This window comes from Eleutherodactylus coqui, chromosome 9, assembly GCF_035609145.1.
Source record: "Eleutherodactylus coqui strain aEleCoq1 chromosome 9, aEleCoq1.hap1, whole genome shotgun sequence".
Classification (NCBI taxonomy): Eukaryota; Metazoa; Chordata; class Amphibia; order Anura; family Eleutherodactylidae; genus Eleutherodactylus; species Eleutherodactylus coqui.
The window spans coordinates 8,418,546-8,441,106 of NC_089845.1; the positions used below are offsets into that span (position 1 = coordinate 8,418,546).

The 22,561-nt window shown below is 50.3% G+C and overlaps 1 protein-coding gene across 6 annotated transcripts in view; it reads left to right on the forward strand.

The window, feature by feature from the left end:
- The window catches only part of PTPN3 (protein tyrosine phosphatase non-receptor type 3), a 318,436-nt gene that overhangs the window by 279,607 nt on the left and 16,268 nt on the right, over positions 1-22,561 (forward strand). For all 6 annotated transcript variants that reach the window (XM_066579095.1, XM_066579096.1, XM_066579097.1 and 3 more), the window contains 5 exons: positions 2,006-2,096; positions 5,126-5,187; positions 7,430-7,576; positions 11,619-11,747; positions 20,931-21,076. In XM_066579095.1, coding sequence (XP_066435192.1) covers positions 2,006-2,096; positions 5,126-5,187; positions 7,430-7,576; positions 11,619-11,747; positions 20,931-21,076 — 575 coding nt within the window. The remainder of the gene's footprint in view (positions 1-2,005; positions 2,097-5,125; positions 5,188-7,429; positions 7,577-11,618; positions 11,748-20,930; positions 21,077-22,561) is intronic.

Consider the following 22,561-nt stretch of genomic DNA (forward strand, 5'->3'; position numbering starts at 1 on the left):
TTTTCTGCAAAAAAAACAACCTTTTTTTGGAATTTTGTTTTTTCTAAACGCGGCATATAAGTCCTATGACTTTTTTTTTTCCATGTACGGAGCTTTGTGAGGGGATTATTTTTTGCAAGACGAGCTGTAGTTTTTATTGGTTACATTTTGGGGTACATACGGCTTTTTTTAAACACTTTTATTGCGTTTTTTGGGGTGGCAAGATGCTGAAAAGCGTTTTTAAAGCTTTTTTTTACGCTTTTTGCCGTGCAGGATAAAAAGCGTGTTCAATTTATTGTACGTGTCTTTACGGACACGACGATACCAAATATGTAGGTTTTTGGAGTTTTTTTTATGCCAATATGATAAAAAGCATTAAAAAAGGTGTTTTTTTTTCATTTTTATTTTTTGTACATTATTTTGATCTTTTTTTACACCACTTGTGTCCCTTTGAGGGACTTACATCATACCACTGATGATCGCTACGATAAGGCACTGGAGGACTTCACTCCTGCAATGCCTTATTGCTTATTACAGCGTTCATAGGCAATGGCAATACAGGACTCCGGTATCTGGCGTCCTGTTGCCATGGCAACCAGTCGGGCACTCTGCGATAACATCGCGAGAGCCGGCTGAAGTCACAGAGGCCTCTTTGAACCCTTTGCCTGCTGCGATCTACTTGGATCGCGGCAGGGAAGGGGTTAACAGCACGGGGGGGGGGGGGGCTATCAGTGACAGCCGGCTCTCGGTGCCGGATAGTGGGAGATCTCTTCTGATCTCGCGCTATCCACAGGACGTAAGGGTATTCTGCGGGAATTACCCTGCTCCCGTGACATACACTTTCGTCATGGGGAGGGAAGGGGTTAATAAGCCTTGAAACAATGATGGGGGATTTAAGCCATCCAGAAGGATAAGATAACCATACAGAGACAGCTGTTTAGGGGATTTTGCCCCCTATCAGTGTCAGTAGGCTGCTGGCCTGTGATGTGGGCAGGAAGGGTATTGTTTATCCTTATGGAGAGCACCTAGTGAGGAGAATTATAGGGCTACCCATGCTTCTCTGGGAAATGTATGCAAATTGGAAGACACACTAATGCTTCTACATCGAAAGGGAGGTTCCTGTAAGTCAGTGCCAGAGCTTTTACAAGCCTCGTAGCTTATATCCCCAGCCATTGTAGAGCATGGCTGGCCCTATAAGTCCTGTCACTTGGCGCTCTCTCTAGAGGTAAACCGTTCACAGCCCTCAGGGCTCCTGCCCACGGGCGTGGGGTAAACCCATTATATGGTACGTTAAATGGTAGCATTAAAACAATTAAGCTCTTCCTGCCAAAAGTCAGTCCTCATACAGTGTGTCCATGAAAGAACAGGTTATGGATCTGGAAACACAAAGTAAATAAGCGAAAAGCAGCTCTGCTCCCTGTGGGAGCCGAATACGAGCCGTGAGCCGTGTGTGGTATTAATTTAGTTACATTGTGCTGGTCTGTTATTGTGATGTAAAGGGAACCTGTCCTTACAAAATGAGGAAACAGGGAGTCCAGGAAGCGGTCGGTGTTTGATGGTCCATCCCGTTCCAGGGCTGAGTCCCTGTGAAGTCGTAGCACTGCGAGGGCGCTCTTCATTCATCTTTGTGCGCACAGAGAGGGCTCAGGAGTCACTCTGCAGGTTATGGGGCTCAAAGGTCATGACAGGTTCCTTAAGGCCCCCTGTCCACGGCTGTTGCAGAATATCACCGGCGAGGGGGGAGCGCTGAGTCCATCTAGCAGATAGGACCTTCACCCGTGGACATGCAGCCGGAATAAGCACCTTTTAAATGCAGAAATTCAGATGATTCCAAAGGGTTAATTCTTGTTTTGTTGCAAACCTCTGGCAGATGGCATAGTCACTGAATAGCTCCTGCATCCATGTGCAGCATAGCAGACGTTGGCTGAAGAGCTCACTGCTCTTTTGTGTTGATTGGTCAATATCTTTTACATCTTTGCATTCTGAAGCAATAAGAGTTAATTCTGTTCTCATACATGTTTTACAGCAATTATATCGGAAGAAACCAGGGCTCGCCATCACATGCGCCAAGACTGATCAAAATCTGGATAAAAACCGATACAAAGATGTGCTGCCGTGTGAGTACTGAGCGTGTTCTGTCACTTCAGTTACAAAGTCTAAAACAGTCCCTCCAGGGAGGAGCCCAACACTTACTGCCCTCAGATCTCGCTCCTCGGCTCTATTAGGACAGAGCTGAGCTCAATGACTTATAGCGTAGCCACTAGTAGTCTCTGACACGCCTCCTCTTTAATCATTGGTGCAGCTTGAACCAATGACTAAGTCGGCGGGGGAGGGGGGGTGTTCAGATCTAGGCATTGTAGCTGAACTATAGCCACTGATAACAGCCCTGTCCTAATAGACCCGAGGTAAGAAGCAGCCGAGGAGCGAGAGCTGAGGGGATGAGTAGCAGCTAATCATTCTTTATAGCTACTGACTGGAGGGTGATTAATACCAATCCTGCAAGTAACGAATTTGAATACCCCATTCTGCGCACATAAATGGGTTATAAAAAAAAAAAAACGTCCCTCTTCAGGGAGGCATATCATATCCCCTAAACCAACCCCCCCTGATAACATGCTCCCTAACCTACTGACTGCAACCCCTGCTAGCCACCACCAACCGCCCCCAGCAATCACACCGATTCAGCCACTATATGGCCTGACTATTGCCTGTGTATAGCATCCCACACTCTCCACCCCGCCATGCCGTGCGAATCTCCGGCCGCCATGCACAGAGGCTGCATTCACACGTGGCGCTCCATTGTATGTGATACCCTCTTTATAAATGTGTGTGCTGTGACTCCAGAAATCTAAAGAACTCCTCGATTTAACAAGACCGTCATTTTAAAAAAAGAGTTTTTAACTGCGGTTGAAAACCGCAACACAGAACGCCACTTGTGAACGCAGCGTAAATGGCAAACCTAGTACCTCCCAGATGACGCGGGAACCAGGGGACTCATTGTCCTTCATCTTCTCCTTGTCCAACATGAAGGTTTCATCTGCAGCTTTTGTTGGGATTTGTTTCCATGCAGTTATCTGTCATTTTTACTAAAACTGTTGAAAGCCACATAAAAAGGTGCATGGATGACAGAGAATATAGCGACCCCCGCTGTTTAACCCCTCCCATGCTGCGTAGGGGGCTGACAGAGGGAGGGGCTGTGGGCTTTACGATACACCCCTATACTGAAGTAGTATTTGAGAAGGGATAAAAGATGGCGCCCTAGTGGGACAAACAGAACAACGGAAAAGTGGTAAAAATCCTAAATCTGGTATCACTGCTTTCAGAATGACCCAGAGAAAAAAGTGAGTATATTATTTAATGCACAAAAAAGACAAAAAACTGGCAAAAATAGCTGCCTCTGCGTATCTCACCCTGCAAAAAACAGAAAAAAAGACCAAATGTCACCTGAATCAAGAACCGGTACTAAGAGGCACAGCTCATCCATCAAAACCCCAAAACCTCCGAATACGCGGTTGACAAAAATAAACCATGTCGGGGTTTTTATGACGCAGCGATAAAACAAGAACATTTATTAAGTGTGAAAAAGTTGCGAGGAAAAAAACTCTATATAAAGTCTGTTAGTCTAGATCTAGAAAAAAGAGATGGAAGCAATAAAAATGTGATCTGGTCCCAAATATTGTATAAATGAGGACGCCGGTAACAAGCCCTCCTGAGAAATAACCGTGTTCTGGCGCCGCGGCCTCCTGCAGCGGGAGGCGACCGGTGCCCGGCATTCACCCTATACTCGCCCCTGCAGCGGGAGGCGACCGGTGCCCGTCATTCACCCTATACTCACCCCTGCAGCGGGAGGCGACCGGTGCCCGGCATTCACCCTATACTCACCCCTGCAGCGGGAGGCGACCAGTGCCCGGCATTCACCCTATACTCACCCCTGCAGCGGGAGGCGACCCTGCAGCGGGAGGCGACCGGTGCCCGGCATTCACCCTATACTCACCCCTGCAGCGGGAGGCGACCAGTGCCCGGCATTCACCCTATACTCACCCCTGCAGCGGGAGGCTACCAGTGCCCGGCATTCACCCTATACTCACCCCTGCAGCGGGAGGCGACCGGTGCCCGACATTCACCCTATACTCACCCCTGCAGCGGGAGGCGACCGGTGCCCGGCATTCACCCTATACGCACCCCTGCAGCGGGAGGCGACCGGTGCCCGGCATTCACCCTATACTCACCCCTGCAGCGTCTCCGCTCTGCGCTGCCGCTCATGCACAGCCGTGACCTCCCTGTGTGTGCCTCCGCGAGGCCCGCTCACAAGTAAGACATGGCGCAATATTGTTTACGGTGCGAGTCTTCACTCGGTCAAATCGCGTCTGACTGCATGGGATGGCATTATCTAGTACAACCACATGGCAGCGGGCAGTGGAGGAATCTCCGCCCGTGTGCATCTACCCTAAGGCTGGGTTCACACGGAGCGGATTTGCCGCGGCAAATTCGCATGCGGCCGCTAATCCCGGGATTAGCCAGCCAAGTGGACGAGATTTCTCAGAAATCTCATCCACACGGGACGGCAAATCCGCTGCGGCTAATTCGGCAGAAACCGCCGCTGCGGCGCGGCTTTGCCGACCGCAGCATGTCCATTCTTTTTTCCTTTCCGCTGCGACCGCGCTCTCCTCTATGGGAGTGCCGGCCGCAGCGGAAGAGTGAGCGGCTGGGCCGCTTCAAAGCCACCGCGGGTTTTTCCGCGGCGGTTCTCCCGGGGGAAATCTCGTGGTTTTTGCTGCGGCCAAACCGCAGGATTTGCTTCGGGAATCCGCCCCGTGGGAACCCAGCCGTACAGTGCGGCGACACAAAAACAAATCTTTAGAAAGAATTGTACAAACCTCTGCGTCCTAAATAATGACTAACCGTTATACAATTCATTATATGTGCCCACAAGGTCACTGAAAATACAACTTTTCCTGCCAAGCACAAGCCCTCATGTTGGCAGAAGAAGCTGGAGCTCTAGGAATGGTGAAAGCTGTGTGGGCCTTTAAGGCGCAGGCTCCGTCACTAAGGGGTTAATGCACTCACTTACATGATAAACAAGGTGTCTAGTAGAAGGCTTCTACACAATTTATGGAGGATTAATATCCTGGTTTCTTCTATGCAGATGATGCAACGCGAGTAATCCTAGAGGGAAAGGAGGACTACATAAATGCAAGTCATGTGAATGTAAGTACGGCTGCCGGTAGGGACGGTGCGGAGTAGCACTGCCTCCATCACTGCCCCTCCCCTCTACTGCAGACCCTCAAGATTGTATTTCTGAACAGAAGGTGAACCTAACTTCTTTACATTTATAAGGCCCTCTAGTGGCAGCTGCAGGTAATAGCTTGAGCCCTTTGGAATTACCTGGATTTCTGCATTCATCACTAATGAAATCCAAGACGCAATTATAGACAATCTTACTAAACGAATAACAACAAACCAATGCAATGAACGTTAATATGTTTTATTCAAGACATGGAAGAAGCATCCACAGCGCAGGGAAAAATTAACATCTGTGTTCATTACTTCCCCTGCAAAAGGTGTTTCAGTCAAGGGGATGGGATTGGAGATGTAGATTTGACAGCGATCTGTTTATTTAAAGAGGCACTCAAAGCCTGATTACTGTCAAAACTGTTCTTAAAGCTTAAGTGTCAACTATGCCTCTAAACCAAAAACCTTGAGAGGACCTGAAGTTTAAAGAGGCTGCAGAAGCCCTGAGTCAGGCAAACGATCTACAAATAGAGGGTGTAGCTACTCTCCTAGGAGCCGTGTCCTGTGAAGATCACTCCAGGCTTCTTGCACTTCGGTGGTTAGGCTGCTTAGTCTCCTATACAGTATCCAACCCCGCAAGATCAGTTTCTATACTCCATCTCTACTATGTCTAAATCAGTAGACCTTTAGCAGATGATGTTAGGTTAAGTGATAGAACTGCGGCCTGTAAGTTGGCATGTAGGGCTTCGGGCCTGGGTTGCAGACATGCAGTAGGCTCCAGACTTAATGTCAGACTAACTAGTACAGACAGCCCTTTTGGAAGAAGTTCCAGTAAAGCAGATGGATTCTATCCCATCCTGTCACGCACCAGGCAGGAGAGAGAGGGGGCAATACCGATCGATCCCACCTTACTTACTGTCCAACTATTCTGCATGCACTTGCCACTAGCAACCGTCACGGCTGAGCCTCGATCGATCACTCTAGGGGGATGCAAGCTTGAAGTGGTTAGAATACAGGCTGATTTGTATCCAGCTTTCCCGGGGTCTTGCCGCATGCAGACTGAAAGCACAAATCACCATCTGACCCGTGCTAACGCACTCCAGAGCTCTACAATGCCCACACAGCGGCCACCACCAGTTTCTTATTGGTAAACTGGAACCCGATTTATGAATTATATGAACACAATCTTTGGAGTTACGGTTCGCTTTTAAAACGGACAAGGCTGACTTTTAAATTGCAGAATTAATCTAGAAAAGAACTAGCAGTGCAAAATATGTCATCTGTAGAAAAGGTATACAAAAAAGGTGGTTACATGGGAGAGTCAGGAAATACAGGATGAATACACAGCAAGACGGATATTTAACATAAACAGGGGAAATGTTAAAACAAGATACCGGGTTTGGATATCGGTCCAGTGTTCCAATACGTCCAAAGTCACTGAAGCGAATGGGACAGCCTTACGTCGAGGCGTATCTCTATAGGATCTAACCACTTGGACCTGTGGGGTCCCACACCATAAAGGGTACGCACCCTCTCCCCAAAGGCATCTGAAGGCTTTATACGGTTATACTGGAGAGATCTGTGAGGGAGAGGCCCCCTTACTTCACTGGGAGAGAGATCCCTCTATAGAGGACCGAAATAAACCATTTACCGTAGCTGGATCGCTTCCAGCATGTCCATCCTTTAGAGTTGACCAGGAGGCCTCTCTATCGTTGGTATCTCACTGCGAGACGCCTTGCTGCTGTGTATCCTAGGACATAAGACAATGCTGGAGATGCTCTGTGGCTAAGGGACCTTGATACACATTTTTCAGGATTGCCCAAGTATTTACTGCTACTGGAACCAGTTTGTATTGTGCAAAAGTGGAAAAACCTTAAAAAAATGTAATTTTGGTTTCACAGGCGCGCCCAGAAAGCATCATACGCGTGTCTTATTAGAATTGGACACATTCACCATGCTTGCTTGGGGTTGGACAGTTGCCCGCCTTTGAAGAAACATTGCCCACCTAAAAGGCTCGTTGGCTATAACTGGACTCTGCTACATGACAGCCATGATTATGAATCTGTGTAGGGTCCTCATGCCTAAAACTAGAGACGTAAAGGTATCAGCGGACAACCTGCCCACTGCCTTCATTCTTGGATCGGCTGTGAAGCTATGGAAGCTGAAGTATTAGCTCTTGCCCTTTACATTGTGACTAATGTTTCTCCTTGTTTTTCAGATGGAAATACAAACATCTAATATTATCAACAGATACATTGCCACTCAGGGCCCGCTCCCTCATACCTGTGCACACTTCTGGCAGATGGTGTGGGACAACAGATTAACGCTGATCATCATGCTAACGACGTTAACAGAACGAGGAAGGGTAGGCCTTTCATGTTCTGAATATGGCTTTTCATCTCAAAGGCTGTGTACACCTTTGTGCACCTTTGTACACTCTCATGCACTTTCATACACTGTTGTACACCTTTGTGCATCTTCGTACACCTTTGTACACTTTCATGCACTTTCTTACACTGTTGTACACCTTTGTGCATCTTCGTATACCTTTGTACACCCTCATGCACTTTCATACACTGTTGTACACCTTCCTGCACCTTCGTACACCTTTGTACACCTTCCTGCACTTTCATACACTGTTGTACACCTTCCTGCACCTTCGTACACCTTTGTATGCCTTCCTACACCTGTTTTACAGCTTCTTACCCCTTTGTACGCTTTCCTACACTTTGTACACCTTCCTATGCCTTCGTACACCTTCTTGTACCTTTATATGCCTTTTTACACATTCCTGCACCTTCGTACACCCTCATGCACTTTCGTACACTGTTGTACACCTTCCTGCACCTTTGTACACCCTCATGCACTTTCGTACACTGTTGTACACCTTTCTGCACCTTTGTACACCCTCATGCACTTTCATACACTGTTGTACACCTTCCTGCACCTTCGTACACCTTTGTACACCTTCCTGCACCTTCGTACACCTTTGTACACCTTCCTGCACTTTCGTACACTGTTGTACACCTTCCTGCACCTTCGTACACCTTTGTATGCCTTCCTACACCTGTTTTACAGCTTCTTACCCCTTTGTACGCTTTCCTACACTTTGTACACCTTCCTATGCCTTCGTACACCTTCTTGTACCTTTATATGCCTTTTTACACATTCCTGCACCTTCGTACACCCTCATGCACTTTCGTACACTGTTGTACACCTTCCTGCACCTTTGTACACCCTCATGCACTTTCGTACACTGTTGTACACCTTTCTGCACCTTTGTACACCCTCATGCACTTTCATACACTGTTGTACACCTTCCTGCACCTTCGTACACCTTTGTACACCTTCCTGCACCTTCGTACACCTTTGTACACCTTCCTGCACTTTCGTACACTGTTGTACACCTTCCTACACTTTGTACACCTTCCTATGCCTTCGTACACCTTCTTGTACCTTTATATGCCTTTTTACACATTCCTGCACCTTCGTACACCCTCATGCACTTTCGTACACTGTTGTACACCTTCCTGCACCTTTGTACACCCTCATGCACTTTCGTACACTGTTGTACACCTTTCTGCACCTTTGTACACCCTCATGCACTTTCATACACTGTTGTACACCTTCCTGCACCTTCGTACACCTTTGTACACCTTCCTGCACTTTCGTACACTGTTGTACACCTTCCTGCACCTTCGTACACCTTTGTATGCCTTCCTACACCTGTTTTACAGCTTCTTACCCCTTTGTACGCTTTCCTACACTTTGTACACCTTCCTATGCCTTCGTACACCTTCTTGTACCTTTATATGCCTTTTTACACATTCCTGCACCTTCGTACACCCTCATGCACTTTCGTACACTGTTGTACACCTTCCTGCACCTTTGTACACCCTCATGCACTTTCGTACACTGTTGTACACCTTCCTGCACCTTTGTACACCCTCATGCACTTTCGCACACTGTTGTACACCTTCCTGCATCTTTGTACACCCTCATGCACTTTCGTACACTGTTGTACACCTTTCTGCACCTTTGTACACCCTCATGCACTTTTGTACACTGTTGTACACCTTCCTGCACCTTTGTACACCCTCATGCACTTTCATACACTGTTGTACACCTTCCTGCACCTTTGTACACCCTCATGCACTTTCGTACACTGTTGTACACCTTCCTGCACCTTTGTACACCCTCATGCACTTTCATACACTGTTGTACACCTTCCTGCACCTTTGTACACCCTCATGCACTTTCGTACACTGTTGTACACCTTCCTGCACCTTTGTACACCCTCATGCACTTTCATACACTGTTGTACACCTTCCTGCACCTTTGTACACCCTCATGCACTTTCGTACACTGTTGTACACCTTCCTGCACCTTTGTACACCCTCATGCACTTTCATACACTGTTGTACACCTTCCTGCACCTTCGTACACCTTTGTACACCCTCATGCACTTTCGTACACTGTTGTACACCTTCCTGCACCTTTGTACACCCTCATGCACTTTCATACACTGTTGTACACCTTCCTGCACCTTCGTACACCTTTGTACACCCTCATGCACTTTCGTACACTGTTGTACACCTTCCTGCACCTTCGTACACCTTTGTACACCCTCATGCACTTTCGTACACTGTTGTACACCTTCCTGCACCTTTGTACACCCTCATGCACTTTCATACACTGTTGTACACCTTCCTGCACCTTCGTACACCTTTGTACACCCTCATGCACTTTCGTACACTGTTGTACACCTTCCTGCCTCTTCGTACACCTTTGTATGCCTTCCTACACCTGTTTTACAGCTTCTTACCCCTTCGTACGCTTTCCTACACTTTGTACACCTTCCTACGCCTTTTTTTAAAATAAAAAAAAATAGACAGACTGATGGGTTCTGCAATGGGTGGGGGGGTGGGGGGGACTTCATGGTCCCCTTGTAGCATGAGAAGGGGAGCTTGTATATATACTATTATACAGCCAGAAAGGGGGTGGTTGAAGATCATAAAGAAGCTTTTCTTATCCGATAACTGATTATTTGTATTGGTCAGAGCTGTGTGTAATCTCAAACACTGGGCAGTGGAACTGTCAGTGAGGCCGGCCCCATCTCCCTCCAAGCACAGCTTTCTGCCATCACTGCTGCCTATGGATGTGCTCTGCAGCCAGCAAATACCCGGGCAGTGGTGGCGGCATATAGTTATGACTGAATACACCAGGGGGCGCCATACTATGTCAAACAGAACCATTGACTTTAATTCAGCAAACAAAGTCCAAAGTTTCAGCTTGTTTCTGTCTTTTTTGGAGGACAGAATAATAATAAGCTTTATCTGTATAGCGCCAACTTATTCCGCAGAGCTTACAATCACGGGAGAACACAGACAATGCAACAAATACATGTGACATACAATCAGTTTGAAACAAACGGGGTGGGCTGATACAGGAGGTACAAGGGGGGGGAGGGAGGCACGGGGGACACATGCAGTAGGGGATTACATGTGGGAATCAGTTATTAGAAAGCAAATGGGGTGGGGACGATAAGGAGGTGCAGAGGTAGAGGTCGTATGTGATAAGCAGGGTGGAAGGTGTGGGGAGCCGTAGGGAGGGGCGGGGGACTAGGTCAGGGGATTTGGTATGCCTCCCTGAAGAGGTGCGTTTTTAAGGCGCGTCTGAAATTTCGTGCATCAGGATTCGTCTGGATGCCTTGGGGTAGAGCGTTCCAGAGGATGGGTGCTGCTCTGGTGAAGTTCTGGAGGCGAGCGTGTGAGGTTTGTATTAGAGGGGTGTCTAGTCTGAGTGTGTTAGCCGATCAGATAGCAGAATAGTTTAGTTGACTACTCCATTGTGTGTCCCAAAAAAGGATGGAAACCAGGTCATACGGGGCCCAAACTTTGCACCTCTGGTCTCAGCTTGCCTTATTAAAGTCAGTGGTTCCATTTCGGGTTTCATTTGAATATGTTTTTTTTTTTTTGGCTATTCAAACGTAAAAGCTCGGTGCCGACCTTAACCCTGCGTGACCCAGACTAATATGGTGCAAGAAGGGGCTCGTGTCAGGGTGGCCGGGTGCTTGCTTACACTTGTTAGCCCAGTAGTTAATAGGTATCCACTGTTGTTATTGCACAGACCAGCAGTTAGACACTTGTCCTCAGCGATGCGCTGATACTGACCGCACACTAGGCTGTAAGAGGCAGCGCTGAGCAGTAAGCTAGTCTTCATTGTGGCTGTGTGTGCCGTCAGGTAGGTCTTAATGACTTACTGTTCCTTGTGGAGCCACAGAATTTAAAGAAAATACTTAACAATCTCTAGCAAACAATGCTGTGAAGGTGTGGGAATGACGTGCGTGTATTCAATGGACCCTGTGTGGTATATATATATATATATAACTGCAATAACCCCTTCAGACCAAATGTCAGCAGTACTGGCCGCACCCTCCCGACGTGATGGAGTATGGGAACTTCCGGGTCACCTGTAGCTGTGAGGACTGTACCATCGCTTATGTCTTCAGGGAAATGGTACTAACCAACAAGCAGGTAAGACGCCAAGCTTTCTGCTAGAAGCCCGCTCATGCTTCCGGCGGGCATCACAGCTCCCGTCGTCTTGTCTAAGGCAGGATGTTCTGGGCAGAGCCGGCAGGGGGCGTACAGAACAGTGTGCCCGGCGCTCATCGCCAGGCATAGCAATCCCCACAGACAGCGATGGGCTGTAGCAGGAGGCGGATGTATCAGCTGCGTCAGATATCACTAACACAAGGGTCTGTGCGCTTCCATCTAACCCAGGAAACCCAGATAAACCCTTACTTCACTAAAAATGTTATGTTTTCTACATAAACGGCTGCTTTTTAGTGTAAATTAACCACACGATGCATATAGGCATGCAGCTGGACCAGGCTTACACCAGCATATGGGAACAGCGTATAATATGCGTTACATCGCGGCGATTCAAACACATTGTCGCTGTTACACTCACACTAGCATCCTTTATTCTGTATGATACACGAGTAAAGCATGGCCTACCCTACTGCGTATTACCCGCGGTTCAGCCCTATTCTCCTCGTTTATACGTAACGCCGCTGAGCAACAGAGCAGGAGATAAACAATGGAAGCAGGAAGCCGCTGCCTGGGGGCGTGTGTCTGCTGCGCCGTCACGTGTAGGCAACACTCCCTGCCACACCGCGGTAAGACGCACACCAATGTCAGCCCCGCCGGTATTGGCGTCAGCTCTTGTTCAGACTGAAAACAAGAAGAATATGAGACAACGTTTCATAAGAACATTTACTTGCTGAAGCCGGCAGATTCCTTCCTGAAATTATCAAAGTTGTTCAATTTAGCATCTCGGGATGAAAATACAAACCGCTGTGACTTCTTGTTGCTGCAGTAATGTTCTTTATTAGAGATGAGCGAACACCAAAATGTTCGGGTGTTCGTTATTCGGAACGAACTTCCCGCGATGCTCGAGGGTTCGTTTCGAATAACGAACCCCATTGAAGTCAATGGGCGACCAGAACATTTTTGTATTTCGCCGATGCTCGCTAAGGTTTTCATGTGTGAAAATCTGGGCAATTCAAGAAAGTGATGGGAATGACACAGTGACGGATAGGGCAGGCGAGGGGCTACATGTTGGGCTGCATCCTAAGTTCCCAGGTCCCACTATTAAGCCACAATAGCGGCAAGAGTGGGCCCCCCCCCCCCAACAACTTTTACTTCTGAAAAGCGCTCATTAGCATGGCATACCTTTGCTAAGCACCACACTACCTCCAACAAAGCACAATCACTGCCTGCATGACACTCCACTGACACTTCTCCTGGGTTACATGCTGACCAACCGCCCCCCCTCCCCCCCACAGCGCACACCAAAGTGTCCCTGCGCAGCCTTCAGCTGCCCTCATGCCACACCACGCTCATGTCTATTTAGAATTGCGTCTGCCATGACGAGGGACCGCAGGCACACACTGCAGAGGTTGGCACGGCTAGGCAGCGACCCTCTTTAAAAGTGGCGGAGCGATAGCCCACAATGCTGTACAGAAGCAATGAGAAATAGAATCCTGTGCCACCGCCATCAGGAGCTGCACACGTGGGCATAGCAATGGGGAACCTATGTGCCACACACTATTCATTCTGTCAAGGTGTCTGCATGCCCCAGTCAGACTGGTAATATGCACCTTAACAGTAACCGCGTTGGTGGTAATGTGGTGGTGACTGCGGACCTAGTAGCACGGTTGTATTTTGTTGGTTTTCGGAATGTGGCCAGGATTAAGTGGGCCGTGGCGGGTGGATGGTGGGGGGGCTCTCTTGTAGTGTCGGTAAAGGTGAAATTCTTGGACTGCCACCAGACGAACCAATGCAAAGGCATTTGCCAACAATGTTTTCCCTGTTGGAGGAGGAGGGGGATGTTTTTGAGGCACTACGTGTCCTCTCCACGTGTCCGTGGTTATATGCACCTTAACAGTAACCGCGTTGGTGGTAATGTGGTGGTGACTGCGGACCTAGTAGCACGGTTGTATTTTGTTGGTTTTCGGAATGTGGCCAGGATTAAGTAGGCCGTGGCGGGGGGATGGTGGGGGGGCTCTCTTGTAGTGTCGGTAAAGGTGAAATTCTTGGACTGCCACCAGACGAACCAATGCAAAGGCATTTGCCAACAATGTTTTCCCTGTTGGAGGAGGAGGGGGATGTTTTTGAGGCACTACGTGTCCTCTCCACGTGTCCGTGGTTATATGCACCTTAACAGTAACCGCGTTGGTGGTAATGTGGTGGTGACTGCGGACCTAGTAGCACGGTTGTATTTTGTTGGTTTTCGGAATGTGGCCAGGATTAAGTAGGCCGTGGCGGGGGGATGGTGGGGGGGCTCTCTTGTAGTGTCGGTAAAGGTGAAATTCTTGGACTGCCACCAGACGAACCAATGCAAAGGCATTTGCCAACAATGTTTTCCCTGTTGGAGGAGGAGGGGGATGTTTTTGAGGCACTACGTGTCCTCTCCACGTGTCCGTGGTTATATGCACCTTAACAGTAACCGCGTTGGTGGTAATGTGGTGGTGACTGCGGACCTAGTAGCACGGTTGTATTTTGTTGGTTTTCGGAATGTGGCCAGGATTAAGTAGGCCGTGGCGGGGGATGGTGGGGGGGCTCTCTTGTAGTGTCGGTAAAGGTGAAATTCTTGGACTGCCACCAGACGAACCAATGCAAAGGCATTTGCCAACAATGTTTTCCCTGTTGGAGGAGGAGGGGGATGTTTTTGAGGCACTACGTGTGCTCTCCACGTGTCCGTTCCATGTCAGCAACAGTAGCACTCAAGACAGGCCCCAGTAACAATTCTGAAGCAGCAGTATAGCGGGAGCGCAGTCTTCGTTCCATGTAAGCAATAGTAGCACTCAAGACAGGCCCCAGTAACAATTCTGAAGCAGCAGTATAGCGGGAGCGCAGTCTTCGTTCCATGTAAGCAATAGTAGCACTCAAGACAGGCCCCAGTAACAATTCTGAAGCAGCAGTATAGCGGGAGCGCAGTCTTCGTTCCATGTAAGCAATAGTAGCACTCAAGACAGGCCCCAGTAACAATTCTGAAGCAGCAGTATAGCGGGAGCGCAGTCTTCGTTCCATGTAAGCAATAGTAGCACTCAAGACAGGCCCCAGTAACAATTCTGAAGCAGCAGTATAGCGGGAGCGCAGTCTTCGTTCCATGTAAGCAATAGTAGCACTCAAGACAGGCCCCAGTAACAATTCTGAAGCAGCAGTATAGCGGGAGCGCAGTCTTCGTTCCATGTAAGCAATAGTAGCACTCAAGACAGGCCCCAGTAACAATTCTGAAGCAGCAGTATAGCGGGAGCGCAGTCTTCGTTCCATGTAAGCAATGGTTAATGTGGCTTAAGTGGTAACTAGGCCTGTAGGCAGCCCAGTGTAACGAAAAATTGGTTCAAGTTAAAGTTCCAACGCTTTAAAGCGCATTGAAACTTATAAAAATTGTTAAGAAAAATTATTTGAGTGAGCCTTGTGGCCCTAAGAAAAATTGCCCGTTCAGCGTGATTACGTGAGGTTTCAGGAGGAGGAGCAGGAGGAGGAGGAGGAATATTAGACACAGATTGATGAAGCAGAAATGTCCCCGTTTTGGATGGTGAGAGAGAACGTAGCTTCCATCCGCGGGTGCAGCCTACGTATTGCTTACGTATCGCTGCTGTCCGCTGGTGGAGAACAGAAGTCTGGGGAAATCCAGGTTTTGTTCATCTTGATGAGTGTTAGCCTGTCGGCACTGTCGGTTGACAGGCGGGTATGCTTATCTGTGATGATTCCCCCAGCCGCACTAAACACCCTTTCCGACAAGACGCTAGCCGCAGGACAAGCAAGCACCTCCAGGGCATACAGCGCGAGTTCAGGCCACGTGTCCAGCTTCGACACCCAGTAGTTGTAGGGGGCAGAGGCGTCACCAAGGATGGTCGTGCGATCCGCTACGTACTCCCTCACCATCCTTTTACAGTGCTCCCGCCGACTCAGCCGTGACTGGGGAGCGGTGACACAGTCTTGGTGGGGAGCCATAAAGCTGGCCAGGCCCTTAAAGACTGTTGCACTGCCTGGGATGTACATGCTGCTCGATCTACGCACATCCCCTGCTACCTTGCCCTCGGTACTGCGCCTTCTGCCACTAGCGCTGTCGGCTGGGAATTTTACCATCAGCTTGTCCGCAAGGGTCCTGTGGTATAGCAACACTCTCGAACCCCTTTCCTCTTCGGGAATCAGAGTGGGCAGGTTCTCCTTATACCGTGGATCGAGCAGTGTGTACACCCAGTAATCCGTCGTGGCCAGAATGCGTGCAACGCGAGGGTCACGAGAAAGGCATCGTAACATGAAGTCAGCCATGTGTGCCAGGGTACCTGTACGCAACACATGGCTGTCTTCACTAGGAAGATCACTTTCAGGATCCTCCTCCTCCTCCTCCTCCTCAGGCCATACACGCTGAAAGGATGACAGGCAATCAGCCGGTGTACCGTCAGCAGCGGCCCAAGCTGTCTCTTCCCCCTCCTCCTCATCCTCCTCATGCTCCTCCTCCTCCTCCTGTACGCGCTGAGAAATAGACAGGAGGGTGCCCTGACTATCCAGCGGCATACTGTCTTCCCCCGCCCCCGTTTCCGAGCGCAAAGCAGCTGCCTTTATGGTTTGCAGGGAATTTCTCAAGATGCATAGCAGAGGAATGGTGACGCTAATGATTGCAGCATCGCCGCTCACCACCTGGGTAGACTCCTCAAAATTACCAAGGACATGGCAGATGTCTGCCAACCAGGCCCACTCTTCTGAAAGGAATTGAGGAGGCTGACTCCCACTGCGCCGCCCATGTTGGAGTTGGTATTCCACTATAGCTCTACGCTGCTCATAGAGCCTGGCCAACATGTGGAGCGTAGAGTTCCACCGTGTGGGCACGTCGCACAGCAGTCGGTGCACTGGCAGCTTAAAGTGATGTTGCAGGGTGCGCAGGGTGGCAGCGTCCGTGTGGGACTTGCGGAAATGTGCGCAGAGCCGGCGCGCCTTTACGAGCAGGTCTGACAAGCGTGGGTAGCTTTTCAGAAAGCGCTGAACCACCAAATTAAAGACGTGGGCCAGGCATGGCACGTGCGTGAGGCTGCCGAGCTGCAGAGCCGCCACCAGGTTACGGCCGTTGTCACACACGACCATGCCCGGTTGGAGGCTCAGCGGCGCAAGCCAGCGGTCGGTCTGCTGTGTCAGACCCTGCAGCAGTTCGTGGGCCGTGTGCCTCTTATCGCCTAAGCTGAGTAGTTTCAGCACGGCCTGCTGACGCTTGCCCACCGCTGTGCTGCCACACCGCGCGACACCGACTGCTGGCGACATGCTGCTGCTAACACATCTTGATTGTGAGACAGAGGAGGAGGAGGAGGAGGAGGGTGCTTTAGTGGAGGAAGCATACACCTCCGCAGATACCAGCACCGAGCTGGGGCCCGCAATTCTGGGGGTGGGTAGGACGTGAGCGGTCCCAGGCTCTGACTCTGTCCCAGCCTCCACTAAATTCACCCAATGTGCCGTCAGGGAGATGTAGTGGCCCTGCCCGCCTGTGCTTGTCCATGTGTCCGTAGTTAAGTGGACCGTGGCAGTAACCGCGTTGGTGAGGGCGCGCACAATGTTGCGGGAGACGTGGTCGTGCAGGGCTGGGACGGCACATCGGGAAAAGTAGTGGCGACTGGGAACTGAGTAGCGCGGGGCCGCCGCCTCCATGATACTTTTGAAGGACTCCGTTTCCACAACCCTATACGGCAGCATCTCAAGGCTGATGAATTTTGCGATGCGGACGGTTAACGTTTGAGCGTGCGGGTGCGTGGCGGCGTACTTGCGCTTGCGCTCGAACACTTGCGCAAGCGACGGCTGACCGGTGCGCTGAACTACACTGCTGGATGGGGCCGAGGACAGCGGAGATGAGGGTGTGGGTGCAGGCCATGAGGCGGTAGTGCCTGTGTCCTGAGAGGGGGGTTGCATCTCAGTGGCAGGTTGGGGCACAGGGGGAGAGGCAGGGGTGCAAACCGGAGGCGGTGAACGGCCTTTGTCCCACCTTGCGGGGTGCTTGGCCATCATATGTCTGCGCATGGTGGTGGTGGTGAGGCTGTTGGTGTTGGCTCCCCGGCTGAGCTTTGCGCGACAAAGGTTGCACACCACTGTTCGTCGGTCGTCAGGCGTCTCTGTGAAAAACTGCCAGACCTTAGAGCACCTCGGCCTCCGCAGGGTGGCATGGCGCGAGGGGGCGCTTTGGGAAACACTTGGTGGATTATTCGGTCTGGCCCTGCCTCTACCCCTGGCCACTGCACTGCCTCTTGCAACCTGCCCTGCTGATGCCCTTGACTCCCCCTCTGAAGACCTGTCCTCCTGAGTAAGCGTTGCACACCAGGTGGGGTCAGTCACCTCATCGTCCTGCTGCTCTTCCTCCGAATCCTCTGTGCGCTGCTCCCTGGGACTTACTGCCCTTACTACTACCTCACTGCAAGACAACTGTGTCTGATCGTCATCGTCCTCCTCACCCACAGAAAGTTGTTGAGACAGTTGGCGGAAGTCCCCAGCCTCTTCCCCCGGACCCCGGGAACTTTCGAATGGTTGGGCATCAGTGACGATAAACTCCTCTGGTGGGAGAGGAACCGCTGCTGCCCAATCTAAGCAGGGGCCCGAGAACAGTTCCTGGGAGTGCTCCCGCTCCTGAGCAGGTGTTATTGTAGTGGAGTGAGGAGGCTGGGAGGAAGGAGGAGCAGCAGACAGAGGATTCGGATTGGCAGCAGTGGACGGCGCAGAACTGCGGGTAGACGATAGGTTGCTCGAAGCACTTTCTGCCATCCAGGACAGGACCTGCTCACACTGCTCATTTTCTAATAACCGTCTCCCGCGTGGACCCATTAATTGGGCGATGAATGTGGGGACGCCAGAAACGTGCCTCTCTCCTAATCGCGCAGCAGTCGGCTGCGACACACCTGGATCAGGAGCTTGGCCTGTGCCCACACCCTGACTTGGCCCTCCGCGTCCTCGGCCGCGTCCACGTCCTCTAGGCCTACCCCTACCCCTCAGCATGCTGTATTACCAGTGATTTGATTTCACAGGCAGGAAATAAATTGGCGCAAGACTGCAGGCCAAATATAATTTTTGCCCTTTTTGGAAAACGAAAGGCCCCACTGCCTCTAGTGAATGAATTATCTAAGTTTAATAACTGTGCTGTGTCCCTGCTTATGTGTCACAGAACGTGAGGGTAGCAGAGTTATTATAACTCTGGCAGAGCAGGTATTTTTTTTCCCAATTAAGGAAAGCAAATGGCGAAGCCAGCAGTAAAGCGTAGCTGGGTGCGTATGATTTAGCACTGTTTTTCACGCAGCTCACACGTCTCCACAGGCGTAAGGACGGACAGAGGCTGGACAAATAGATTTGTTTTCAGTTTTTTCCCACCAAAAGGCAGCACTGCGTATATTCTATGAACATGAGAAGTTTAATAACTGTGCTGTGTCCCTGCTTATGTGTCACAGAACGTGAGGGTAGCAGAGTTATTATAACTCTGGCAGAGCAGGTATTTTTTTTCCCAATTAAGGAAAGCAAATGGCGAAGCCAGCAGTAAAGCGTAGCTGGGTGCGTATGATTTAGCACTGTTCTTCACGCAGCTCACACGTCTCCACCGCCCGTAAGGACGGACAGAGGCTGGACAAATAGATTTGTTTTCAGTTTTTTCCCACCAACAGGCAGCACTGCGTATATTCTATGAATAATAACTGTGTTGTCGCCCTGCCTATACAATTCTTTCCCTGCAGTATCAATGGAGGGTGCAATGCTCTGCAGAGGCGATTTTGAGAAGCCCAAAAAAAATGCAGCACAGCTAACAGCAGCCTGGACAGTACTGCACACGGATAAATATGGCCCTAGAAAGGACCGTTGAGGTTCTTGAAGGCTACACTCACTCCTAACACTCTCCCTGCCTATGCAGCACTTCTGTCCCTAATGCCAGGTGCAACGGTCTGCAGAGGCGATTTTGAGAAAAAAAAAATCCCACTGCTAACAGCAGCCAACACACAGCTATCAGTGGCCCTAATAAGGACCTTTGGGGGGTCTTGAAGCCTACACTAACTACCAATTCTTTCCCTACAGCAGCTCCGGTATAAACAGCACTGTCCCTCATCTAACTCACACGGCATCTGAGGCGAGCCGCGGGAGGGGCCGACTTTTATATTAGGCGAACACCTGATCTCGCCAGCCACTCACAGCAGGGGGGTGGTATAGGGCTTAAACGTTGCAGGGGGAAGTTGTAATGCCTTCCCTGTCTTTCAATTGGCCAGAAAAGCGCGCTAACGTCTCAGGGAAGGAAGTGAAAGTAACCAGAACACCGCATGGTGTTCGTTACGAATAACGAACATCCCGAACACCCTAATATTCGCACGAATATCAAGCTCGGACGAACGCGTTCGCTCATCTCTATTCTTTATATGTCTGACCCTCAGTAAAGGCTTAACAAGCCCGCTGTTGTTCAAGATCAGACGGGCCCTCTGAACGAAACACCTCCACTGAGGGTGCGGTAGGCGCTCAGGAACCCCATCAAACTCCATAACCCCAAAGCTGGTCGGGGTTATCTCCGCATGGACATCCAGCATGCCGCAGAAGTCCTGACCACGTTTGGGGTTACGGAGTTTGAGGGGGTTCCTGAGTGCCTGCCGCACCCTGAGTGGAGGTGTTTCGTTCAGAGGGCCCGATAATATATTTCACACCCCGCTGGGACCTTCTCATGACCAAGTATTCTTATTAAAGATTTCCCCATTATGAACTCTTTCGGCCCCGGCCAGTCTGGAGGAGGAAGGGTCCAGCCCGCTAAAACGTAATTAACTAATGCCTGGTCCATCATCATGCTAATACCACCCAACAAATACAGGTGGGGAGCAAGAACGGGGGGTTACTTACCCCACCGCACAGCTCTTGTCCAGGCAGGTCAGACAATGCTTTCCTACATCAGCAGGCCGCTAAGCCAACTCTTGAGGGATTATACAGTGGATATAGGCTAAATATAAGTCCAGGTACACGGGGCAAGATGGCGGGCAGCCTAACCATTATACATCATCACTGTAGATGCAGGGGAAAGGATGTCCGCTTAACTTCCTAGTGTCCTGAACGGCAGCTGATGGATACTGGGCGGCCGGGGGGACACTATATCAATGTCTTTATGACAATGTGGGAACATTCGGATAACCCAATTGATCCACCTATTCTTAAAAGACAGGAGAGGAGCTTCCAGTTGCTCACCTGCAGTATGTGGCCTGGCCGGATCACGGAGTGCCCGATGAGTCTTCGGATTTCCTGGACTTTGTAACTTGTGTGAGACAAAAGAGAGAGGACAACCGCGCCATCCTGGTGCACTGCAGGTAATGCTCCGGCGTCGGGTGCGCAGTCTGTGTGTGTCCATAATCCAGTGACTTCTAGCGGCAGTTCAAGGGTTATTTTACCTGTTATTTCAGGTTGTTTAATCCATACTTATAATTAGTGGGTAATTATCATTGTTTTCCTTAGGTTCTAGACGCCGGTGCCCTCGGGTATGATTTGTAGTGGTGAGTGCTGAGGTGCTGAATAACACACGGAGCCGGATATTCTGCTGAAGGTCCCTGCACACGGGCAGATATTCCACGGCTGGATTTCCCACAGAGTTTCCGCCCGTGCCCGCTGCCATGGGATTGCATTAGATAACGCTATCCTGGGCAGACGGCCGCGATTTGTCTGCGTGAAAACTCAGGCGAAAAACAAATGGCGGCATGCTGTATTACTGTGCGGGTCTCGCTGAGGGCCGCACAGAAATGTTACTGGTGACGGGCCGGCTCCTCTCTGCACATGCGCCGGCTGACCGGCAGGTGGCACACAACGCAGAGAGGAGACGCCAGGAGTGCGTGAGCCGCAGGGCTGTGCAGGGGCACGGGACCGCATCCCACTGTGAGAATTCTCGCAGCGGGATCCGACATGGACGTCTGCAGGCGGCCTAATTCATAGTAAACACGGTGTTTTTAATGTAAGTCAGACGGGGAGATGAGGTAATGCTCTCCAACACACAGAGAGTCCCAAATGAGATCTCCAGCGAACTACCAGTGACTTATATACCAGTGACTTATATACCAGTGACTTATATACCAGTGACTTATATACAGTTTGTAACAATGAAGATACCTGTGTATAACACGTTTATATACTGGGAGCTTACTCTGAATCTCTTTATCTCATCTCTCTCTCTCTTATCTCTCCTGTCCTCTGCATCTTCTCTCCTCCTCACTGTCACAGCTGACTGCCCTCTACTCACTGCCACAGCTGACTGCCCTCTACTCACTGCCACAGCTGACTGCCCTCTACTCACTGCCACAGCTGACTGCCCTCTACTCACTGCCACAGCTGACTGCCCTCTACTCACTGCCACAGCTGACTGCCCTCTACTCACTGCCACAGCTGACTGCCCTCTACTCACTGCCACAGCTGACTGCCCTCTACTCACTGCCACAGCTGACTGCCCTCTACTCATTGCCACAGCTGACTGCCCTCTACTCACTGCCACAGCTGACTGCCCTCTACTCACTGCCACAGCTGACTGCCCTCTACTCACTGCCACAGCTGACTGCCCTCTACTCACTGTCACAGCTGACTGCCCTCTACTCACTGCCACAGCTGACTGCCCTCTACTCACTGCCACAGCTGACTGCCCTCTACTCACTGCCACAGCTGACTGCCCTCTACTCACTGTCACAGCTGACTGCCCTCTACTCACTGCCACAGCTGACTGCCCTCTACTCACTGTCACAGCTGACTGCCCTCTACTCACTGCCACAGCTGACTGCCCTCTACTCACTGCCACAGCTGACTGCCCTCTACTC